This window comes from Coregonus clupeaformis, chromosome 3 (genome assembly GCF_020615455.1).
Source record: "Coregonus clupeaformis isolate EN_2021a chromosome 3, ASM2061545v1, whole genome shotgun sequence".
NCBI classification, from domain to species: domain Eukaryota; kingdom Metazoa; phylum Chordata; class Actinopteri; order Salmoniformes; family Salmonidae; genus Coregonus; species Coregonus clupeaformis.
The window spans coordinates 40,556,202-40,573,999 of NC_059194.1; the positions used below are offsets into that span (position 1 = coordinate 40,556,202).

General features: G+C 46.5%; 1 protein-coding gene across 5 annotated transcripts in view; it reads left to right on the top strand.

Annotated features, from left to right (window-relative positions):
* Positions 1-17,798, top strand: part of lrba (LPS responsive beige-like anchor protein) — a 290,109-nt gene that overhangs the window by 191,175 nt on the left and 81,136 nt on the right. For all 5 annotated transcript variants that reach the window (XM_045208535.1, XM_045208534.1, XM_045208539.1 and 2 more), the window contains 4 exons: positions 9,170-9,287; positions 9,536-9,638; positions 13,287-13,402; positions 13,729-13,841. In XM_045208535.1, the coding sequence (XP_045064470.1) occupies positions 9,170-9,287; positions 9,536-9,638; positions 13,287-13,402; positions 13,729-13,841 (450 nt within the window). The remainder of the gene's footprint in view (positions 1-9,169; positions 9,288-9,535; positions 9,639-13,286; positions 13,403-13,728; positions 13,842-17,798) is intronic.

Below are 17,798 nucleotides of genomic sequence, written 5' to 3' on the forward strand. Positions count from 1 at the left end.
CTATCAATAACATTTCAACTATCTACTAGCCCTAACCCTTATCCTAACCTTTATTCTAAACCTAACCCAACCCTATTCGTAACCTTAGCAAGCAGTTGCTTATCAACAGTATGATAGTATGACCATCTGTAGACATTCATCTACATGGGACATTCCAAATAAAGTGTGACCCAATTATATAACTATTAGCCTTAAAGTCCATAACGACTTTACCATAGTATGACATATATGTTTATCCTTCCTTACACACTCTCTCTCTCTCTCTCTCTCTCGCTCTCTCTCTCTCTCTCTCTCTCTCTCTTCCCTCCTCTCTGTTTTTTTCCTGGTATCACTCAAACTCAACAACAAAATCCGTCCTAATTGGCTCCAGAGGGCTGTGGGGAGAGTGGGATTGGGGCGAGTCAGAGGGGGCAGTACATGTCAGTGGAGGCGAGTGCCCTGATTGGAGCAGAGGCCCAGGCCCAGGCCTCCCCCTTCTCTACCTCCTACTCATTAGTCTGATGAACTCATTCTCTGATGGAGGGTGACATGGCTGGGTGTGGTGTGCCAGGCTGGAACAGAACACAGCCGGGGGAGGGGGGTTCTGAGGCAAAGCCCGTGTGTGTTAGATGAAGGGTGAGGAGGGGTGAGGGAGGGAGGTGGTGGGGTTGGGGGATATAGGAGTTCTACATGAGACATAGCCCATGTAGATGAAGTGCCAGGGAAGACTAGCGTCAAACTCACGGGCTCAAATGTCTGCTTGTGTTAGTCTTCGCTTTCATATTCATTTAGGTTTGGACAGTCGTAAACTCCAGACTCGCGTCTAAGACCACTGCTGTGGTTATCCTACCTGATTTGATTCTGTGGTCAGTGAAGCAGCGAAGGAAGAAGAGTTGGAAAATATGCTGCTGGGGATTCTTCAGATGTACAGGCTGTGACTAGGCTATACAGTGTCTTTGATCTTGTAGCTCAGCTCATTGTTCATATGATTTAAGGTATAGTCAGTCCAACTACTGCTATTTCTGTTTGGTTGGGAATTGGGGAAGTCCATGGAAATGCTCAGGGAGAATTGGTGTAATCTGTAATGCAGAATAATGTGCACCTGGCTGTTGAGAAGCCAGTGGAAAAGAGTCTGGTGTAAACACTGTAGTTGTTTCAAGGGGGTTGGGGGTGGGGGTGGTTGGGGTGGGGGTTGATTGATTGATGTTCACAGAGACCTTTGCACACAAACACTCACTCTATACAAAACACATTCACACAGGACTACATAGTACACACACAAACATTCGCACACAGAGAGGGTGTGTGTGTGTGTGTTGGTTGGTGTGTTTGCGTGTCGCAAAAGCAATTCCAATTCCGCACTGATAAGTCCAGAGGTTTCTTTTCCTTTTCACTACTTACCCTATCAACTTCCCCAATATGGCTGCTCCCATCGCTATCCCCCGTCTCCGGTTTGATGTTGATTGATCACCTCTCTTCCTCCCGCTCATTAATTTCATCACTTTATCTCCACCACTTCATATGACCAAAAGGTAATAATAAATCCCTCCTCCATGATCCTTTAACCGGAGCAGCAGCGCGGAAACGCTTAATAACAGCCTACAAATTGAACTTCAATCACCTCATTTCCCTTCAAAGGCCACAGACAGACGCAACACAAGGCATATTAAACCAAATGGCAAAACGCTACGTGCATCTTTTCCACTATTTTATTCTTCCCTCTTGCCACACCCTCCTTGGATGAATTTCCGATTCACATTGAACAATAAAGTTTGATTCTATTCTAATAAGCGACAGGGGTTTCTATCTACTATGTAACACGGGTTCCTTTTTTCTCTCAACACCAGGAAGTCCTTATCAGCCCAAACACCCGCGCCTCATCTCCCCAACAGAGAATTCTATTGAGAGACTAATTTATCTTGTAACACACACACGCTCACACACACACACGCTCACACACGCTCACACACGCTCACACACACACACACACACACACACACACACACACACACACACACACACACACACGCTCACACACGCTCACACACACACACACACACACACACACACACACACACACACACACACACACACACACACACACACACACACATATCTTGTAACACTCACAGCACACACACACACACACACACACACACTTATCTTGTAACACTCACAGCACGACTACCCTGCTACTTTGTTCTCCTCTCATGTTAGATGGTATTTTCAATCCAATTTTTGTCAGACTTCCAAATGCGTGGTGCTGTGCCCCCACTCCCAATCAAAACCAGTTTATTTGTCACATGACAGAATACTACAGATGTAAACCGCACGGTGAAATGCTTACTTACAAGCTCTTCCTCAACAATGCATAGTTCAATATCAGAAGTACGAAATAGAAAATCCAGAATAGGATCTTTAAAAAAAACACTTGACATCAGCAGCAAGCGTTGTTTGAAGAGTCGGGGGTGAGGAGGGGCATGTTGGTGGGTGTCATTTCTGGGGAGGAAAGGGTGTGATGGAGTAGGTCCATTGGCAAGGATTGGCTGAGAGATTGGTGCATGTGTGGTGTGTGTGTGTGTGTGTGTGTGTGTCGGATAGCGGTTGGTAGCTAGGGGGGTTGGTAGGGGCACATCTCTCCCCCGGTCCCCCTTCATGTGTCCCTCTTCATTCCAGAGTCGTTTGGGTGTCTGACAGAGACAAACGATAGTGCTTCAGAAATGACCAGCAGCCCAGGCACAAACAGGTTGAATAGCTCCCAGTGCGGCAGAGGGGGAGAGAGATGGAAGAGAGAGGGAGAGTGTGTGTGATTGTGTGAGAGAGGAGAAAAAAAGCTTCACAATCGAGACTCTCAAAGCCTTCTGTTGTTCTGTTTGGCTGCATGCGTCCTCTGTGGTGTCAGTCGCTTTGAAATCCAGCTTGGAGTCAGAGAGCTGAATTGATGGGAGTTGCTGTACCGGTCACAGGGGACGAGAAAGCTATATTAAGCCATAATGAAATGAATAAGTGTGAAGATGGCTAGGGCTTTTATATTTTTTGCAACCCTGCAGAGCTTTTGTCTTTGAGAAATGCATATATTGCATTTTTCTTCGACTAGTTTTCAAGGAAGCGATCCCTTTCCTCTCAAGATATATGTCAATATTTTTCATTATCATTGGCTTTCTATCAAAACCATTCTATTCTATGTCAATACAAACTATTATCCCTCAACAGTCCCATACTACACAGTCCATTCTTTCTCTCCCTGCTTCATTGGTCCTTGGAATTGTGTGTTCCGAGACTGACTTCTGCATTAATTCAATAAGCACTCCATCAGACGACAAGCCAATCAGGAGAGGCCGCCTTCAGGCGACAGGCCAATCAACAGGGGCCATTTGTGGCCACATCTGGAGGAGGTTGAGGGGAGTTAGAGTGGTGGTGGTGTTTCACCTTCAAGGCCTTCAGGGCCAGTCATGGAGACTGATAGAGGCCTGGAGGGCTGCAGCCACAAACACCTGCAGTCTGGAGCCATTCGGTATAGATGCAGTCGGAGACTCTGAGACACTAGGAGGCATACAGTTTATACCACTATGGTACTTTATTCCAGTGTATGGCCCTTTCAAATAAAGAGTAGAATAAAGTAATATCTACAATTCTCTGGAATATATTTTAGGTACCTTCTCTACCACAACCACCTTTGTTTAATTGTTTATTACTCTGTTTTGGTCCAGTGTCTGACTCCACTCTCCTTTAGTGATTCTCCTCTCCTCTCCTCTCCTCTCCTCTCCTCTCCTCTCCTCTCCTCTCCTCTCCTCTCCTCTCCTCTCCTCTCCTCTCTCCTCTCCTCTCCCTCTCCTCTCTCCTCTCCTCTCCTCTCCTCTCCTCTCCTCTCCTCTCCTCTCCTCTCCTCTCCTCTCCTCTCCTCTCCTCTCCTCTCCTCTCCTCTCCTCTCCTCTCCCTCTCCCTCTTCCTCTTCCTCTTCCTCTCCTTTATACTGACCCCTCCTCTATCTATCACAGCCCAATCATATGTAGCAATAACTCCAGGCCCGGACAATAACGGCCTCACCGCTGCAATTTGTCCAGCAGCCGCTTCAACCAAGTGGGTCATAGGCGGCGCACCTTTCTCTCCCCTGGATAGTTTATCGTGTCACCCTCCGAGCTTTTTCATCTGCAAGGGAAAAGGTGTCTGTGGAGGAGAGGGAGGGAATGTTGACTCCCGCCCTGGAACATGGGGAATTCATTACAAGATAGGGTCTCTGAAAAGCAGCAGTCTCAAATATTATATCTGGATTGGTTTTTGGAGTGAAGATGCATCGGTCGGGTTCAAAATATGATATGAGGCGACGAGCGGCGTCGCTTCTAGACCTGTCATATCTATTTACACTCTGAGAGAGTGGCCGCAACATCCTCAATTTAGCCCTCAGTGCCTCACAGACAAGTACTAACACCGAGGAGGAGAGTATCAGTGGAAACACCCTGGGGTGTAGAAATGAACCCCTGGAATAGAGAGTAAAGGTTACTCACCCACCCACCCTTCCATCTACATTTTCACCTCTACATGAAATTGTCTACTACTGCGTTTCTGACCTGATACTTGGAGGTGGAAAGTGACATTCCAGCACTGAGGGATGACATGTAATGTGGTTGAGGAGGCAGTGTGTGTGTGTGTGTGTGTGTGTGTGTCTGTGTCATGTAGTGTGGTGAGTGGTCGTGTTGTTGACATGTGAACCTGATGGCCACCCTTTCTGTCTCGCCGTCCTCACAGCAGATAGAGAAGTCAGACTGATCCAACTGTCTGTCTGTCTGAGGCTGTTTGTCATAACCTTCAAATCCCAGACTAGTAAACAGACTCTGACAGACAGGACAGGGCTGGAGACACGCAGACCAGAACGCTTCCTTCTATGACAGGCTTTATTTTAGACTGTCATATCTGGTTATTTAGACATTGTGTTGTTATACATCATTGATGTATTTGTAATTACATGGTGATGATCATACATTAACGAGAATACAGTATATTACTAAAATAAATGTTTCTTGATTGGCGTGGTGCAGACTGCAGTGTAACACATCCCCCGGTCCTCCCCCAGTCCCACAGACAGTGTTGTTGTGTCATGCTCTGTTGTGGCTGTGGGTGGCAGTGTGTATAATGCAGTGCGTTAACACTGCTCAAATGGGGTTAATTGTATCACAGGGAGGGGTGGGTGCTGTAGACAGTCATTGCCTGCCTTGCCTGCAGTGTGGAGATCAGTCCATGAGTGGCTGAAAGATGACGAGATGTGATTTTCATAATTGAATAAAAATCTAACTGACAAATCAAACTGAAGACTCACCTAGATCCACTAAGACTTCATCAAAAATAGACTAATCAAACATATGAGGAAGAAAACAGACAAAAATATCATTCTTTCTCACCTAGATCCCTCTAAAACCTTCATAAAAAATACGTAATATTATCTTTCGCAAATATCTCTAACTTTGACACCCAATTAAAGAAAATCCCTTTATAAATCCTTTTGGATATACTGTACCAGAAGCCACAGCTTGAGGGGTTAATGTGACAGTGTTTCCATGGTGACGGGGCTGATGGGAGGCTGGTACGGTGTGGGGTCGTCCTAGGCCCAGCCTGTTAGGGTAGTGTAGGTGAGAGTCTGGGAGAGAGATGGACGGGCAGCCCAGTCTCTCCTCCAAACCTCTCTAATCCACATTTAATTGAACTCCAGAGACTTTGAAGTGAGGCTGCGGTGCAGGCAGGTCTTATTCCTCTGAGAGGAGGGCAGTGGGAGAGAGAGAGGGGAGGGAGAGAGCAGGGGGTAGAAGGAGATAGAGAGAGAGAGTGGTATGGAGGCAACAGAGAGAGAGAGAGGGAGGAAAGAGAGAGAGGTATGGAGGCAACAAAGAGAGAGCGAGGTATGGAGGCAACAGAGAGAAAGAGAGGGAGGAAAGAGAGATGGAAAGAGAGGGAGGGGAGAAGGAAAAAGACAGGGAGATGGAGAGCGAGAGAGACTGCCAGGCCGTCCTCGGCTAAGAGCCCCAGCTGCTCCCTTCCACTGCAACCTACCCTTTAATGAGCTCCTTGAAGCTAGTGCTGGAGTTAGCACGCTATGCTAGCCGCACATTTGAATATTTCTGATTAATACCACAGCTTCTAACCCCTTGGTGCCATACCTCAGTGACCCCTCTTCAATCCCCATGTCTCTTGACACCTACCGTCATTAAAAGAGCTTTGAAACAAAAAGGGAGAGGCACGGGCGAGTAAAAAAAAAAGAAGCTAGTCAACAAAGCAACGATAAGTGGGTTAGCGCAGAAGCTAAAGATTGGATTAGCTTGAATATGAATCGCAGGAGGCCAGACTGAGCATCTGTGGCTGTCAGGAGGGCTGACAGGCTTTGAGACAAGTCACTCTGACAACCTCAGAGAGAGATTAGGCTCAGCTCATTTGAGCATTTTTGCATTCTTTAGCGTTAGCTGACAAGCTACTGTTTAACCTTGCAAGGTGGCAATCCCCTTGTTAGAGGAATTACAGAAAGCAGGCTAAATGACTGTTTAGCATAAACTGTGCTGTTGACCCAGTAGCACTCTTCACAAAGCATTGTTAAACCCAACTAGCTCTCACAGTCCCACGTCAGAATTAGACGTTCATCCATGTTTATACATTTTACATTTTAGTCATTTAGCAGACGCTCTTATCCAGAGCGACTTACAGTTAGTGAGTGCATACATTTTCATACTGGCCCCCGTGGGAAACGAACCCACAACCCTGGCGTTGCAAGCGCCATGCTCTACCAACTGAGCTACAGGGGACTTCTCCTCCCCACTCAGACCACTCTCCGACAGTCCTAGCAAAATTCTTGCTTGAGAAAATAGCTCTTTGCTAAGAAGCAATTTTTTGTTGCTTTCTGACCATTTTAATTGAAAACACTACAGTACTTAACTGTTACCCAGAAATGATTTGATATTTAAATAAAAACGGCTGCATTGGACCTTTTAATAATGCTAAGCTGTGAACTTGGTCAGGGAATGTATTATAAAGCTTACATTTATTTTTGGACTGGTTAATATTTAATATTGTTTCCTCTGACAGTAGCACATTTCACTGCATTGCAACAAAGATTAACACTGTACAAACATGGTGCCGGTTGATTAAATGTTTTTGCCATCAGAATGAAAACATCAATGGTGTAGTGTCTCTACAAGAGCCAACGACATAGGCCTGGATCTCGAAGAGCAAAACTTTTCAGGCCATTTGATGGTCTACAACCATATAATGAAATTGACATTACTGTGAACACACATCAACATAGACATAGAGAACAAGCGACATACTGGACTCTGTAGAATCTGAGTGACTCTCTTCTTCTGCGCCATCATGTTGAAGTCCTGCCGTATTTCAGGTGACATGTTCCTGCTGCGGAGGTACTCAGGGTCGCTCTCATCCACCCGGTCAAAGTACCTCTCCTTGGAGTCTGTGCTGGATAGGGACAGGGTCATGGACCCAACAGCCTGTCTGATCTCCACCAAACTCATACTGTCCAAATCTTCAGGATCGCCTCACTCTCTCTGGTCCTCACCTGCTACACTGCAGGACAGCTGGCTCTGGGAATCTGTTTTATCAAACGTCAAATTTCGAAGTTGTTGCAAACTTCAAATTTCGAAGTGTTTAAGGTTAAGTTTAGGCAATAACTCAGAAATCTTAACGTTAGGCATTAACTCTGAAAGGTTAAGGTAAGGGTATTAAAAACAAACAAAAAAACAAAACATGTATGCACTCACCAACTGTAAGTCGCTCTGGATAAGAGCGTCTGCTAAAATGACTAAAATGTAAAAAATGGTTAAGGTTTGGGATAGGCTTAAAACAAAAATCTCAAAAACGACTTTCTATCGCTGGATTCGAACTTGCAACCTTTGGTGTCTTTGAATAGGCCTTACCCATCCACCATCCCCATCCACAATGCCCTAGCAAAACCCAAACCTACTTGAAGGTAACAGCGCTCACTGTTGCCTCTAGTGGACGGTTTACACGTCCTCTGCCGACGTCCTCAGACATGGGTGGATGTCGAATACTGACTTGGATCACGGGTGACCTGGCTGGTCAAAACGGCCTTCATCTGGGGAAAATATGAGCCATTAAAAACCACTTAAATGGGCAGTTTGCTTTGGCATTATAGTTTGTTTGAACTACATATGACTGTTTTGGAAACACACTTTACGTTTGGCCTTGCAATAGGTACTCTTCAGTGAGGTAATACTTTTTTGACTCTGATTATTGGTGCGTACTTGAAATGATCTTGACATCATTTTTTTATATTTTTTATACAGAGAGGATATCCGCTGTCTAAATTACTGATGAGCTTTTAGTGAACTAAACGTCTGCCTCCTCCATCCCTCCCTCTGAATAGGGCTCATTCTCTTGTTAAAGGTATTCCTTTTTCATGGAGGCTGATCAATATAAAACATTAATCCTGCTGTTCGGGACGACGCGTCATCTGGCTGTGATGAATGAACTAACACGGCCTTCTCTCCTCTCTTCTTCTTCTCTCCTCTCTCTCCTCACTTCTTCTTCTTTCCTCTCCTCTCTCTCCTCTCTTCTTATTCTTCTCTCCTCTCTCCTCTCTTCTTCTTCTTCTCTCCTCTCCTCTCTCTTATCTCCTCTCCTCTCTTCTTCTTCTTCTCTCCTCTCCTCTCCTCTCTCTTATCTCCTCTCTCCTATCTCCTCTCTTCTCTCCTCTCTCCTCTTCTTCTTCTCTCCTCTCTCTTCTTCTTCTCTCCTCTCTCCTCTCTTCTTCTTCTCTCCTCTCTTCTTCTTCTCTCCTCTTCTCTCCTCTCTTCTTCTTCTCTCCTCTCTCTCCTCTCTTCTTCTCTCCTCTCTCTCCTCTCTTCTTCTCTCCTCTCTTCTCTCCTCTCTCTTCTTTCTTCTCCTCTCCTTTCTTCTTCTCTCCTCTCTCTCTCCTCTCTTCTTCTCTCTCTTCTTCTCTACTTCTCTCTTCTTCTCTCCTCTCGTCTCTCTCCTCTCTTCTTCTCTCCTTTTTTCTTCTCACCTCTTTTCTTCTTTCTACTTTTTACTACATTCTTATCGCCTGTCTTTGCTCTCCTCTCCTCTCCTCTCCTCTCCTCTCCTCTCCTCTCCTCTCCTCTCCTCTCCTCTCCTCTCCTCTCCTCTCCTCTCCTCTCCTCTCCTCTCCTCTCCTCTCCTCTCCTCTCCTTTCCAGATCCTGACCTACACAGAGGGCCTTCATGGTAAATGGCTGTTCACAGAGATCAGGGCTGTCTTCTCCAGACGTTACTTGCTGCAGAACACTGCTCTGGAGATCTTCATGGCCAACAGAAGTAAGACCCACCTCCAGCCTGTTTTATTCTAGTACTGTTCAGTAGAATCTCAACCCTTAAATTATGATATGAGTTTGGATTTTAATCTGAAAGGCAAATGTGTGAACAGTATCTTTGCCAGGATCTTTTTGAAAGAGTACATGTTTGCTGTTGGGATTCATTTCTATATTATTTTGAATGTAAAGCTACTCCATTATATGTGAAAACCAAGCCATGGTTTGACAGAACTTGTTTGTCTTCCTGTGTAGCTGCAGTCATGTTCAACTTCCCAGATGCAGCCACGGTGAAGAAGGTGGTCCAATGCCTCCCTCGCGTGGGGGTGGGCACCAACTTTGGCCTCCCACAGACCAGGTCAGTCTTTCTCTATCTCTCTCCCTCTCTCTTTCTCTCCTTCTCTCTCTCTCTTTCTCTCTAGCTCTCTATCTCACTGTCTATTTCTCTCCATATTTCTCTACTTTTCTGCAGTGGAGGGTTGGTATGTGTTCGTCCCCACTTTGTCTCTTGTCAGTTGACACTAAACACTTGTTGGGCTTAGCGTGTAACACTGGCATTTCACGTGTCACACCGTCACGCTTCAGCACGGTCTGAGAAAACCACCACAGAAAGAGTGGAAAAGAAAGAAAGAGAGAGAGGGAAAGAATGAAAAATTAAGAGAAAAAGAAACTGAGAAAGTTCAAAAAGAAACAGAGGCTAATTGGACACACACACACACCGTCCAAGGTATAGAGTGGGCATACCCTCCCTCCCCTCCAACTATCTCCCCACTCACTTCTCCTCTTGTCTAGCGTAATTGACTTCACACAAACACAGTCCAGATCATTTATTTATCTCCCTCTCTGAGAACTAGATAGCAGGGTGGCCAGAGCAGGCCAGAACACATACACCTTCCCTCTGGTAGGGGTGTTGCATGTTGTTATGAGTCTACGTCTGCAGCACCCTACCATAGCCAAGTCCAGCCAGTCCACTGCGCTGTCATGGCTGTAGCCAAGCCAAAGACTGAATGGAAATTGAGAAATGTCCAAGAAAATTCCCAAGGAGTATCCCAGTGTTTTGCTGCATAGTTGGCGTCTTCGGTAATGCACTATCAGGGTCCCTAGGAAGTGTGGAGATGATAGTGATATGCATCATCCATTTTGTAACCCATGAGAGTGTTGAAATGTGTGTTTTTGTAAGAGTCAGATTGCGTGTATCTGTTTGTGTGTGTGTGCGTGCGTGCGTGTATAAGAGAGATAGTGTGTGTGTGTGTGTGTGTGTGTGTGTGTGTCAGTCCCATTAATCAACATGGTGTAGCTCGGCCGGGGGCACCGTGTCTCTTTGACCTGGAGACAGCTGTACAGCCCAGTCCTGCTCTCACACCAACACACCATCACTACTCCCTCGGCATGACATTATACAGCCTCTACCACAACCTACAGTACCTCTACCTCACACTATAATGTTTACCACAACCTACAGTACCTCTACCTCACACTATAATGTTTACCACAGCCTACAGTACCTCTACCTCACACTATAATGTTTACCACAACCTACAGTACCTCTACCTCACACTATAATGTTTACCACGGCCTACAGTACCTCTACCTCACACTATAATGTTTACCACAGCCTACAGTACCTCTACCTCACACTATAATGTTTACCACAGCCTACAGTACCTCTACCTCACACTATAATGTTTACCACAACCTACAGTACCTCTACCTCACACTATAATGTTTACCACAACCTACAGTACCTCTACCTCACACTATAATGTTTACCACAACCTACAGTACCTCTACCTCACACTATAATGTTTGCCACAGCCTCACATCACACCAGTGTTGCAAAAACATTAGCCTAACATTCAGACAGTTTTCTTTAGGTATATAGACTACCTAGGCTTCACCCCAACCTCTCTTCCACTATACGTTAATGTCTCAAAAACGTTGGACCTAACATTCAGACAGCATCTTAGGTACCTATAAAGAAACGAGATCACCCTAGCATTTGTTCTCTGGCCTAACCTTCATATGGGTTAGCATTTTAGCTGCCTTGTGTACAATTCAGAGATGTTGCCCTAACGTTTGTTCAGTGTTTTGGAGCTATAAACTGGGAGTTGTAAAGGGGTGATTGTGACTTTCTGCTGGCCTAATGACTATAATCTCACACTGTGACAGTGATTAATTCCATAATTTGACTTTGTTTTAATTGGATTGGGGGTCATTTGTTTAAGTCCCCCAGCATACGTCATGCTCCGGGGGCCTGCGAGTGTGTGTGTGTGTGTATGTGTGTGCTGCGGGGGGGGATCAGTGTGTGTGTGTATGTGTGTGCTGTGGGGGGGATCAGTGTGTGTGTGTATGTGTGTGCTGCGGGGGGGATCAGTGTGTGTGTGTGTATGTGTGTGCTGCGGGGGGGGATCAGTGTGTGTGTGTATGTGTGTGCTGCGGGGGGGATCAGTGTGTGTGTGTATGTGTGTGCTGCGGGGGGGATCAGTGTGTGTGTGTGTGTGCTGCGGGGGGATCAGTGTGTGTGTGTGTATGTGTGTGCTGCGGGGGGGGATCAGTGTGTGTGTGTATGTGTGTGCTGCGGGGGGGGATCAGTGTGTGTGTGTGTGTGTGCTGCTGGGGGGGGATCAGTGTGTGTGTGTATGTGTGTGCTGCGGGGGGATCAGTGTGTGTGTGTATGTGTGTGCTGCGGGGGGGATCAGTGTGATGTGTGTGTGCTGCGGGGGGGATCAGTGTGTGTGTGTATGTGTGTGCTGCGGGGGGGATCAGTGTGTGTGTGTGTGTGTGTGCTGCGGGGGGGGATCAGTGTGTGTGTGTGTGTGTGTGCTGCGGGGGGATCAGTGTGTGTGTGTATGTGTGTGCTGCGGGGGGATCAGTGTGTGTGTGTGTGTGCTGCGGGGGGGATCAGTGTGTGTGTGTATGTGTGTGCTGCGGGGGGGGATCAGTGTGTGTGTGTGCTGCGGGGGGGGATCAGTGTGTGTGTGTGAGAAGAAGAAATAACCCTACTCATTGCACATTTTTCTTTTTAATTTACTGAGCCTAAATATCAATAACTATCTAATATTAGAACATTTGCATTTAGAGACTTTACTAAGGCCTTGGTCTGAATCAGTGTTATTATTGAAGTGGGAAATCTTGAAAGCACACCAATCCTCTGGTATGATTATGTTATGTTTTCATAATTCACAGTGGGTCTGAAAGGTTTTTCTTTGTCAATGTCTTGGGGTCAAAATATCTTATTTGCCAGTACTTATGGACTCGCATACAGTCCAGTATCTAACCAGAGAGCCCAGTATCTAACCAGAGAGCCCAGTATCTAACCAGAGAGCCCAGTATCTAACCAGAGAGCCCAGTATCTAACCAGAGAGCCCAGTATCTAACCAGAGAGCCCAGTATCTAACCAGAGAGCCCAGAATCTAACCAGAGAGCCCAGAATCTTACCAGACAGTCCAGTATCTAACCAGACAGTCCAGCATCTAACCAGAGAGCCCAGCATCTAACCAGAGAGCCCAGCATCTAACCAGAGAGCCCAGCATCTAACCAGAGAGCCCAGCATCTAACCAGAGAGCCCAGCATCTAACCAGAGAGCCCAGCATCTAACCAGAGAGCCCAGCATCTAACCAGAGAGCCCAGTATCTAACCAGAGAGCCCAGCATCTAACCAGAGAGCCCAGCATCTAACCAGAGAGCCCAGCATCTAACCAGAGAGCCCAGCATCTAACCAGAGAGCCCAGCATCTAACCAGAGAGCCCAGCATCTAACCAGAGAGCCCAGCATCTAACCAGAGAGCCCAGCATCTAACCAGAGAGCCCAGCATCTAACCAGAGAGCCCAGCATCTAACCAGAGAGCCCAGCATCTAACCAGAGAGCCCAGCATCTAACCAGAGAGCCCAGCATCTAACCAGAGAGCCCAGCATCTAACCAGAGAGCCCAGCATCTAACCAGAGAGCCCAGCATCTAACCAGAGAGCCCAGCATCTAACCAGACGGTGTGTGTTCTCCCTCCCCCAGGCGTATCTCCCAGGCCAGTCCCAAGCAGCTCTACAAGGCCTCCAACATGACCCAGCGCTGGCAGCGCAGAGAGATCTCCAACTTTGAGTACCTCATCTTCCTCAACACCATCTCTGGTAAGACCAGTGTTACCACACTATCACTGGACTGTCACCATAGGGAATGACAACGCACCCAGCTATTATGAACATATGTGGTCAATGATGTAAATGATGTAAACTCTGTTTGGCCATCATGGTTTCCTCCTCTTACTTCATATTCTTCAGAGTTAGCAAAAATATATTGGAAAAGGGAGTTTGGTGTCTAGACATTTAGATTACTAGACATGTTCAGTGATAGAAGTTTGATGATGATGTTGACTAATTTGAGACTGTTGTGACTGTCCTCCTATGTCTCCCTCCTTCCTTCCTCCCTCCCTCCCTCCCTCCCTCCCTCCCTCCAGGCCGTACCTACAACGACCTGAACCAGTACCCTGTCTTCCCCTGGGTCATCACGAACTACGACACTGAAGACCTGGATCTCACCCTGCCCAGCAACTACAGAGACCTGTCCAAGGTAACACACACACGCGCTCTTAGGAAGAAAGAGACGCGTTGCTGTAGACATGTTCTCTGTCACTAGCTTAGTCAGCGCTGATAGAAAGTCCTATAAGGTTGTAGGCTATGAGGGAGTATGTAGGGGAATTGTGGGTGGAATGGTTAGCAGGCTGTTTGTTAATCACTGCCCACTCCCCTGGCCTGATTAGTGGCTGTGTAACACACACAGCTGATTAGTGGCTGTGTAATTGCGATTGATCATAGTTTAGTGAGACGCCTCTTTAATCACTGGGGGCTGATAGCCATCTCTGTACAACACACAGCCGAGAGGAAAGAACATCTTCTCTCTCTCTCTCTCTCTCTCTCTCTCTCTCTCTCTCTCTCTCTCTCTATCTCTCTCTCTATCTCTCTATCTCTCTCTATCTCTCTCTCTCTCTCTCTATCTCCTCACCCTCTCTCTCTATCTCCTCACCCTCTCTCTCGCTCTATCGCCTCACCCTCTCTCTCTATCTCTCTATCTCCTCACCCTCTTTTTCTCTCTCTTTCTTCACTGGCTAAAGGCGTCCGTGTACATAGATACGATTTGCTCCTAGCAGAACTCGGCTAGGCGAAGTGAACGTCTGTGCTCGCATACTACCTTAAAATACATTGGCTTGAAAAAAGCGGCAATTATACTGTTTGTCCCTCTTGAGATGCAGTAGCCAGTACACTTCCTCAAAATAGTCAGAATTAATCTAAGATAACTCAAGAAATCTGTAATTCATTTTGATGTTTTTGCAGAGGAGGTCCTTTTTTCATCTAACTAAGATGTTTGGTGAAGTATTTCTCAAGAATGTAATTTTTTTTTGAACTAGTCTGTCGTTGAATGACAACAAACACTTAATTGAAGAATGCCTGCTGTTGACCTTTTCACCTCACGAAGTGGCGTAGACTTCGGATACCGAACTTCGACAAGCCCCCCCCAAAAAAATGTGTGCGCTTGAACAGCCCCCCCCACACACACATACACACACAAAAAAAGCAGAATGCTGTCGAACACCAAAACGTCACAAAAACTTCACAAAATGTCGTCATAATATATGCGCGAAGTGTTTCAACTAGGAAGCATAAGGTAAGGTTAAAGGGGTACTCTTAGATGGTATCACTTCTTACATACCTATAGAGGAAGTCATGTAATACCAAGACTCCATTTTGTATTTGACCTGGACAGAAGTCTAAAATTGCATTTTCTCTTTCATGTGCAAAACTCCATTATTTACTAATTGAAGTCACAGTCTCAAGTCCCCTCCTGACGCTCCCTCTGAAGTAAAGGAATGCTCTCTAGTAACCCCGCTCCATACTGATGATTAAGCTTAGAACAATGGAAGATGTCTTTCTCTCCTCTCCTTACGCTTTTAAAACACACACACAACACACACACACACACACTTTTAAAAGGCCCATTTCCAAAGCCTGCCAGTCGCAGAGGCCCCAGAACGGCCATTAATTGTGTGTAATGGCGCCCAATGGTGGGAGGACAGAGGATTACTTTGAGAGTGAGATGATGGAGCGCCCGTGTCTGGCTTAAGCCAAAATGGCCGAATAAATCAGCCAGACCACAGGAAACAACAGGCATGTGCAGTAATGGACAGGCAGGGTATACCTGGGAAGTAATGCACTCTACAGCCACACAGAGACGGCCATTCACTTATAATGGTGCATCTGGCCTAAGTCTGCCCTGGCTGGCAAAGGATTCTGAGGCAGTGGTGGAATGCAGAAGCATCCATCTTGCTATGACTGAGGATGGATTCAGCTGGAGTTATTGCATGCTCTCTTGAAAAGACTTCTCTGGCCTTTTTGTGAACTGTCATTGCCATAACTGCTTCTCGACTTGCATACACGCCCACACACTCACACTCATACACTCATCCTGTCGTACACATCAACACCGCCCTCCAAGCAGTCCTCCTTTGACCAGTCCTCCCATCACCGTTTCTCTCTCTCTACCTCCCTAGTGTGGTGTTTCCCACCATGCGGCTGTGTACCCCTCCCCCCTCGCTCTGTTTATTTGGGCTTCATTTTGCCCACTAGGCTGACACATGACAGCCATAGCTGCCTCTCTCACCTCCTCCCTCCCCCCTCCCCCCCCTTCCTCCAGAGTTTGGACAGCTCAGCCTCTGTGCTCAGTCAAGCCTCAACGCCCCAGGGAGAAACTGTGCAGCAGAGAGAGGAAGGGAGGGGCCGAGATAGAACAAGGGAAGAGAGAGTGAGAATGACAGAACAAGGGAAAGGAGGAGAGGGGATTGTGGGCAGACTTTTTTGTCACCCTCGCTCTCTCTCTCTCTCCCTGCCCCTCCATCTCTCCCTGTTTCTCTCTCTATCCCTTTCTACTCCCCCTCTCTCTCTCTCTCTCTCTCTCTCTCTCTCTCTCTCTCTCATCCCCCCATTCTCATTGAAGAGTGAGGGAGTGAAGGAAGGAGAGATGCGAGGTGGACCAATCTTTATTACAGCAGTTTTATTCATGCTGTTGACACGGTGTGATATCAATGTATGACCAGCGGAGTGTGGCAGACTGCATCGTCTGGGAAAGGACAGCCGCTCCGACGCTCAATACTCCTCCTCTAATGTCTACTCTTTTTGTTTTGTTCATCATAACCCCCCCTCCCTTCTGATATCTCTCCATCCCTCTCTCGCTCTCTCTCGCTCTCTCCTTTTTCTCGAGGTTAGAGCGTTGGGCCAGTAACCGAAAGGTTGCTGGTTCGAATACTGGAGCCAACAAGGTGAAACATTTTTTTATAAAAAAAGCTGTCTCTGTGCCCTTGAGCAAGGCACTTAACCCTAATTGCTCCAGGGTTGCTGTACAATGGCGACCCTGGCCGTGACCCCTCCTTCTGTGCGTCTCTCAGGGGGAGTTGGGATATGCAAAAAAAAAACATTTCCATTACACACTTGTGTGTAACAGGACAAATATAAGCATCCCCCAAATTATAATAATTTTTCTGTCCTCCCTCCCTCCCTCCCTCCCCCTCTCATGTCGTGCTCTGCTTTGATAGAAACAGGTCATATGAGACCCCTGTGACATTGAGAGGCTGAAATTGCCACGAACGCCCGCGTGTCACACACTGTCATGCGTGCGTGTGCATACGTGTGTGCGTGCGCGAGTGCATGTCCTCTCAAATTTATATTCCTTCTGTCAGAGCGATTCCGTTCATACCCCGGGGGTCTTTGTTATCCTAAACTCTAACCTCGGCCTGACATGAAACCCAGCCCTGAGATAACATTGTAGTCACCGCGATAAGGACACGGCCTTACACTAGACAACCTTATTCCCTATCTAGTGCACTACTTTTGGACGCTCCGTAGTAGTAGTAGTAGTGCACGATGTAAGACATAGGGTGACATTTGGGACGCACCCCTGCTCTAACAGTGAGGCCTTTTTAAACAGGCAATTTGGAAGGACTCCTGAAATGGGATGCTTGAACGAGGTGTTGACCTGTACAGGTTTGGGGTCCTGTATTTGCAATGTAGCAAAAATAACGCAGCTTTATATTGAGCGGTTCCAGGGCCCTCGTACTTTGGCACCGTCGAGGGGGTTAATGGGGTATTGATTTCAAGATGCGTCCCATATGTTTTCTCACACCCCTCCAACACCACGTCATTCTCACTGTTTAAATAGGACATTATATATAAACAGTTCTCTCAAAACCATGGTTTGATTTATGTCTCAAGGCTTTCTGGCAAAACTTAGACTGAGCCTTCCTAAATTAGCTATTTATTTTGTCAAAGAATCCTAACGTGGAAGGAAACAGTATAGTTTGTTATACCATTGCTGACCCTTATAATTTGGAGAGATGTAATGTTATAATGGTTAATTAGATGCTACTGTCTGGTTTCTGCTCATCTTGATAGCATTTTTAGCCAGATATATTTGCTGTATGGAATGATTTTTAGTATTATCCGGTTGATATTAGATTTAATGTCGGTTAACTGTTGAATT